Here is a 7,696-nt window from a genome sequence, read left to right on the forward strand (position 1 = left end):
TTTAAGTATTCATGAGATATTTTCCCCAAAAGGAAGGCTTTTTTTAATCTTAATTAAATTGAATTAGGTAAGTGAGAGGTTAAGTCCTGAAGAACAAAGTTTCTCTTCAGCTTCCGATGTTTTTAAACCTGCTTTCCAGTATCCATTCTGGTGGCAATTAGTTCTGTTGTTTAATAATGTGTGAAAGACTTCCCTTTCACAGTTTAAATATGCTGTCTTTCCCACTTTTAAGCATTCCTGTAAACCATGTACTACTGATGTTAATAACAGAGCAGAACAGAAGGCAGCGAACACTGCAAGGATCACAACCCGATTATGTAATCTGCAAGGCTGGATCCAAACACTGGGGTGAAAGCCAAGAGAACAAATTCAGCACTGAGGTAAACACACCTCCAGTGAAATCAAGGGGGAGCACTAAGGTCAGCTCATTATGGCTGGGATTTTGCGGTTTTCACAACTGAGCGTTTTCATAATGCCATTCATGTACTTGCTCAGAAAAAGCTACATCTCAGTAATGAGGGAGAATCCCAAACGGGGGTTAGTCCATGAGATAAAAATGCAGTTTGGCTTGAATTTTGCACTGCAAAGAATCCAGTAACACAGATCCCTGTGCAGTCAGCAGCTCAGCTGGTAAACCCGATTCTCCTGACACTGCTGCACCTTGAAGCTCTTTGATCATAAGTTACAGAGCTGAATTTCATACTCGTGTCTTAATATTAATTGAACATGACTTTAGTTGCAATGACATTTTAGAAAAGTTTGTTCCCTTGCAGAAGGGTATGTTTCAGGGATGGTTTCACAATCTCACAGCATGTTCACGTCTTACCTGGTCACTTCCCTGTGACTTGGATACTCTCCCTAGGGTGAGTATTTTATTTCTCAAGAGACTATTTATGCATTGCCTCACTGCTCAGGGACCCATGCCCAAACACATCCTCCCTATAGATGAGTTCACATCATCCAACCTGGTCTAGTTAAGATGTCCCTGCTCATTGCAGGGGCGTTGGACTAGAAGACCTTTGAAGGTCCCTTCCAACCCAGACTGTGATTCAATTCTATGATCTGTTACAAGCCAGGATCAATGTAATGGAACCACCCAAAGGAGAATCACACTGATTTCTCTAGTGCTGGGATGAACAGGGTGACAAAAAGTGTTTGGGCTTGTTAGAGTAATTGCAAAACAGTCGTGGAAGCATTACTGTGCATCATCTCCTACTAGAGCAGAAGCTCACCTGGGACCAGTTGGCCAGGACACCAGTTTGCATGTGTCGTTGTGGAGGGCTGCTCTCTCTGCACTCCTTCACCGGGCAATTGTGCCTCTGCTACTTCTGTCCTGCACATCTGGCGTGGTTCATTCCCATCATCTCCCTGAAGCCCAGTGTGATGGGAATATAAAAAAGCTGCGAAGCCCAGCCTGGGACAACAGAAGGCACTGCTCACTGCCTGGTGCGGGTGGATGCTAGCACTGCTCGGCAGGAATGGGCTGTAGGTTTCAGCTGAGTTACGTTCTCACAGTCGGTGCCTGCCCCTGAACACTGTAGCTTAAAAAGCAGCTAAACCAATGTGTTTGTGGTGGTGGCCTAGCCACAGTATTCCTGAGTCTGGTCTCCTGAATCCAAAGGAGTCCCCACACCCCAGGAGCAGTCAGAGGAGAAGGTGTCCCCTTGAGGGCTTGCCACTTGCTGAGCTGGGGAGGGGCCACCAAGAGCTCAGCTCTGCAGGTCAGGGGCAAGGCTGCCAGTGTCATCTCATGTTTTTTTCCACAAGTATTTACTTACGGGCAGTAGCATTGCCTCAGCCTACAAACATGCTCCCTTGGGTTTGTGTACAGCTGCTGTGCAACAGCAACACAGCAAAAGAAGCCAAGCCTGGTCTCTTCTGGCATATGCCTGCTCTCGCAGGAAGGCTATGAGCTGTAACAGCAGCCATAGGAAAACAGACACTGAAAGCTGCTAAGCAATTAGAAAGAGATGCAATTAAACTGATTTATTTCAAAAAGTACAAAACATTTCCTATGGTCAAAGCCAGGCCTGGAGCAAAGCCCCCTTTCATAAATGTGTGTAGGTTGCTGCATTAGCCTTTATTCTGTACTACACTGGGCTTTATTCTGTGCTATTTAAGCAGGCTTTTAAAGCATGTTCCTACTATGGCAACAGGGCAAGCTGCTAAGGCCAAGCACAGCCACGTAGCAGGCTTTCCCCATGGACCAAGTCACATGCGCTCACAAGCCCAAGCACCAGCATGCTGCTTTCTGTCAGCTCCAGCCCGGCAGAGTCTAATACATAGTGACCACAGACGAGCTTGGAGACAAGGAAACACCAGTGGGGAGGAAAAGGAGGAGGAGTGGTGAGAACTTACAGCCACACTCCAAAAACTACAGCTGGAGAGAGTGGGGAGATCTCATAATTTTTTTCAACCATTGCTCACCCAGTTGATAGCACAGAAGAAGCCATGTCTGGCACATTAATGCTCATATCATGTTCTGTTTTTAATTAAAGCTGCTGTCTTCCTTCCTTCAAAGGGACTTCAACTTTAGTTTCAGGCTGCTAATGCCCAGACAGCTCCGTAAGTACTGTTTTAGTGACACCATGTGGCTTCTGAGGATACTGTAAGCAAGTGTTTTACAGCAGCAACTCTCAGGCTGTGTCCAGAGCCAAGTGAGGAACTTGACTGAAAACACGTGAGAGATGCGCCAGGGTGAAGCACAAGACCTTCAGGCCCCATTCATGAGAGCTGTAATGATAAATGTGTCGTTTCCAGATTAGGTCTGCACATCACTTCTGGACCACAGACTCTGTGCAGTTTTTCCAGTTAGGAAGTCTGATGGAAGCAGAAGTGATAAAAGAGCTCCTAACATCCATGGCCCAAAGCAGCTGCTGGTGTTTGCTGTTGCCAGTGCCAAAGACATGCACATGCTTAAACCCTGAACCTGACCTGGAGCTTCATAAGTTAAGTTTAAAGTAAAAAAAATTGTCCATATCCACAGAAAAAAAAAGTACTACAGCAATTTCTGCACTTAGAAGCATAGCCATTTTCTGTTAGCCCATTGTTTTCATTCTTCCACCACTAGAAAGAGGAGGAAGTCTGCTGCTGGTGGAAGCCAAATTCCAGGCTGCAGCATTTTTCACATAGGATATTGTGGGATAAACACACAGGTGTTTTTACTAGCTCAAGGTACAAAATCAGTTACTTAGAACAGCATCTCACACCACTGTGCACAGAAAGCACACTGAAATCTAGACACTGCCCCAAGGTCCCACGTAATACAAGAATAAATATTCCCCCAGCTACAAAACCTTTACAACAGCACCCTCCTCTCCTAAATAACAGCTCTCAGTGTGAGCCACAAAGGCAGAAAGTAGAAAATTATTTAGCGGTACTTTCAGAGTCAAGAACTGATTTGATATTTAAAGAACAGTTTGAGTCTCCTTGTTTCATTTTCCCTGCTGGCACATGGCTTCTGCTCCAAGGAGCCTTTATCTGTGCGAGGGAGAGTTATCTTGTTAGGGACAACCCAAGAACCATGACTGCTTTGGTACTGTAGGCATAGCCTCCATGCTTGCAAGTCAGGTAAGAACACCACTGGTTTCTATGTTGGCTTACTCTGCAATATTGATTCCCAACCCACCCCCCTACACAGATCTTGTTCTTTCTTTACGTATGCCTCTTCAACTCAGAAATGATAGCAACAGAACAACTTTATAGCAGCTGCCTTTGTGGGTTTTGCCCTTTAAGTGGCTTCTTTTACTGCAACTTTTAAGATGCAGAAGGCCTGAAGAGTTAAAGCATTTAGAGCTGGAGTCTTAGCTTATATTTCATACACTTTCACTTTTCTAGAATTAAGGAAATGACAAGGAGAAAAAAAACCCACTCCAATCTATTTGTAAGTTTCCCACAAATTAAGTGTGGTTTGATTTTAAACAACAGACCTTTTGATGACATTTTTGATGGCTGGAGATTTCTGCAACTTAAATCAGTTTCAAAAATTACATTTGATAAAAAGTCAGTGGAAGACCCTATACAACTCTACTGAGAAATGAAGCAGAGGTTTAATATGCAGAAGTACAATCCTTGCTGTATCAGACCAAGAGATCAGACAAGACCATCAGAACAAGAAGCCAGTGAAAAAACACAACTGCAATTACATGCTTAGGAACAAGTGTATTGAGTAGAAACAAGGGGAGGATTGAGCAGCATCAGTGGTTTGCTAACAAAGCATAGAGTCAAAAGTCATCCTTGCGACTATCCCTCTGTGCTTTGTAGATATGAACATCCTTACTGGAATCATAGTAGACCTCATACACAGAGAAACGGCCTCTCAGCATCTTCAAGAATTTGTGATCCCGTTCATAGCGGATACGACAGGAAAGAAGAATCACAGTTTGCTCTGAGCACAGGTGCTCCAGCGTCTGAAGCAGTTCTGCAAAAGTTTCTTCCAGATAAACGATGTCTGCACCCAGGATGAAGTCAAATGCTCCTGGAGGGAAGTTACCCAGGTCTTTTCCCCAAGTCAATTCCTTCACCACAGCTCTCGGACGTAGTTCAGGTGGTAAGTTAGCCTGTACGTTTGACTCTAGGAACTCCAGTGCTGCTGCCCTGTCTGTGATGGTAACACGAGCACCTAAGCGGTACAGGAGTGTATGTTTCAGACATATAGTTGATGTCCATAAATACAGCATTTGGAATACAATGATTTACAACAAGTAGGCTTCTCAGTTCCTGTTAAACATTGACAACTCCCCTGAGCAGCCTGATTAAAAACAAACAAACAAAAGAACAAAACCAGCAAAAAGCCCACTACGTACATACATCCTACCCTTCATCAGTCACTTAAGAATATAAAGTGTATTCCACGGGAAGATTAAGTTGGGTAGGGAAAAAAAAGGTGTTTTCTGGAGCTTTTCCTTAGTGGATGAAAGTAGAGAAGTTACTTTCTGCCTTTCCATAGGTGGGTGACAACAGAGTAAGTTACAGGGATTGTTACAGTTAACTTGCTCCAATTCCATATTTGTTCAGTAGGACAGAGGCAGCTAGAGAGCCTCTTTCACAGGTCAGACAAAAGTTATGCCTGTGTGATTTTGCATGGCATGATTGTATTTTGTCAAACTGCTTTGTTTTTATTATTTCAACGGGCACCTTCCACAGCCAGTAGAGCTTTGAATTACAAGGTTAAGCTGGGACAGCGCAAATTTAACATAGTACCCAGTCCTTGCCTCACCCACAGACAGATCACAGGCAAATCGCTTCACTTCTCCAGACCTTGGTTTCCCTGTCTGCAAGATAGGCTAACAAGGCTTACAGAAGCTCAGAGATTGGTTTCTGTCTGTAGCTTTATCTCTGCTGCATACGAGGGCAAGTGGAAGACACAAGCACAGCACTTGCTCCCTGGGGGAGAATAGCTGCAGAACCTAATGCTGCTGAGCTGAGTACCATGGTAACAGGCGTCAGCGTTAACAGGGTCCCACCATAAAGTAAACTGCAGTGGCACCATCGCTACAATAAATAACGCAGCAGGCTCTGAAGTCTAACAAGAAAGGAAGATGACTCAGACAGGAAACATCACAGTTCACATATGTAGCTTTGGTGTTAACTTTTATACCAGGCATGTAGATGTAAAAGTGCCAGTTTTACTACAGTTGTAAATTGCTTTAAACAAACATAAAAAAGCCCTTACCTAATAACGTGGCCACTATTCCCAGCAATCCAGTTCCAGCTCCCAGCTCAATCACAGACTGATCCCTGACATCAATGCCTCCCATCTCCAGATAAGCACACAAGACAACAGCCTAAACCAAGAGACAAGAGCAATTAAGCACAGAGCTCATTTCAGTCATACTGAACGCTGGATTTCTAATTTACACTGAGAGAGGTTATGGGAAGGGTCAGGCACTTCAGATCTGCAGCAAGACTTTGTTCAGCCCTTCTCTGCCTCTTGTGTGCACATGTGGTCTTTTTATAAGTTTTATGGAAGACTCTTACTGGCAAAAGGAAAAAAGAACCACAGAAGCTACAACTCAGATGTGGCAATGATGCTTCGTGAATCCCCAGATATAACAGGAGGCAGAAAGAGTTGCATTTGGAAAGGAAAAGCCTGGGGGGTGTCAAACTGGTGAATGAACTCAGTATTGCAAAAGTCCAGGATAAGGCTTCAGAGTATCTTGCACAGTATTTCAAAAGGTTTCTGCCCAACACTGGCATGCCGTCAGCATGGACGTAGGGAAAGTAAAGTAGTAACACTTCTATCTGTTTGTATCTAACGCATGTTGTATTTTACAGAAATCTTGACAAGGAGCACTCTCCATAGCAAGTTCTGTCAAAGCCTATGTCAGGAAGGACCAACAGCCTTGCACACCAGTTCATTTGAGAAGTTTGCTAAAATTGCTACACTTGTTCTTTAAAGCTACAGGTAAAAGTGCAATTTGTGTGTGGACAGAGACCTGACCGTCGGGAAGCCCTTGGATTCCTACAACGGTACTGTGACCTGCTGGCCTGCAGCCTTGGGCCTGCCACAAACCCCAAAACCCAACCGTTTTGGACGGTTCTTATCCCCAAGGTCAAGTCTATCAGCAGTCCTTCTCGACGCCACAAGCAGTGGGATCTGTACTCTGCTCCGAAGGGCGTTAAGCAAACATCATGGGCCACTGTTAAGAAATGGGTGAGAGTTCTGTGAGTTATCCGGAATAATTCCTGTATTGGGCACTGGCTGTGCTGCGTTTGAAGTGACCCGTTTCCCCTGCGGTCCTCCAGGATCTCTTACAAAGACGGGGGGGTGGGGGGGGAGGTGGAGTTTAACGTTTTCTTTATGTAAAAAAAATTCTTATAGAAAAAAAGCCTCCCCTTAATTCAATGTTAAATCATTTTCTAAGGTGATCCGGAAAGCTATGGCAAGCGCCACAGGCAGCCGTCACGTGCAGAAACACCTCACTCGGTGCGAACACCTACCGCGTCCCAGACCACCGCCGCCACCCCCAGCCGCCGCCAGTCCTGCCTGACCCGCACGCTGCGGCTGGCGAAGCGGTACGTGACCCACGGGCTGTGCAGCTGCCGCGCTCCCCAGCCGGCTCCCTCCTCGTAGGGCACCAAGGCCATCCCGCCGGCGGCCGATCGCCTCCCGCGGCGCGGCGGGGCCCGGCCCCAGCCCCGCGGCCCACCGGTCCCGCGGCCTCCGCGCCCGGCGGGCAGGAGGCCCCGCCGCCGGCAGGGCCCTCCCCGAGCGCCTCGCTCCCCCTCGGGCCCGCCCCGGCCGCCGCCGCGCCCGGGCCCGCTCCGCCCCGCGCCGAGGCCGAGGGGCGAGGGCGGGGGCAGCCGCGGGGCCGCGGCGAGGAAGTGCAGGGCCGGGCTCGGCTCTCCCCCGGGACCGGGGGCCCCTCGCCGCCCGGCCCGCCCGCTCCTCACGCGTCGCGACACCGGAGCCGCCGCGCAGCGCCCGGCCGGGCCCCCAGCGCGGCGGCCTGGGGCGGGGGCGGCCTCCTCCGGCCAGCGGCGGGGGGCGGCGATCAGATCACGGGTAACGAGGGAGGAGGCTGGGGCCGGAGCGCTCTGGAGACCTTTCAGTCCCGGCCCCTCAGCCCCGGCAGAAAGCAAGCCATGGCTGGCTGCCGTGCTGGCCGCCCGGGGCTTCGCAGTGCGGGGCACGGCACCGGGAAGCGGCTGGCCGGGTCAGAGCTGTGCCTGCCCGTCCCTGGGAGGTCCTCGG

The 7,696-nt window shown here is 48.2% G+C and overlaps 1 protein-coding gene across 2 annotated transcripts; it reads right to left on the reverse strand.

Moving 5' to 3' along the window:
- Positions 1-4,223: 4,223 nt before the first annotated feature.
- METTL21A (methyltransferase 21A, HSPA lysine) lies at positions 4,224-7,089 on the reverse strand (the record flags this gene model as incomplete). 2 transcript variants are annotated; one of them, XM_082001622.1, is made up of 3 exons in its annotated part: positions 4,224-4,621; positions 5,675-5,786; positions 6,943-7,089. In XM_082001622.1, the coding sequence occupies 3 exons, from the start codon at positions 7,087-7,089 to the stop codon at positions 4,224-4,226; spliced, it is 657 nt and encodes a 218-aa protein (XP_081857748.1). The 2 variants fall into 2 exon arrangements, with proteins under 2 accessions (XP_081857748.1, XP_081857749.1); XM_082001623.1 differs by having other exon boundaries at positions 4,555-4,679.
- Positions 7,090-7,696: the final 607 nt, after the last annotated feature.

The sequence above is a fragment of the Phaethon aethereus genome, assembly GCF_964289735.1.
Source record: "Phaethon aethereus genome assembly, chromosome: 6".
In the NCBI taxonomy this organism is placed as follows: Eukaryota; Metazoa; Chordata; class Aves; order Phaethontiformes; family Phaethontidae; genus Phaethon; species Phaethon aethereus.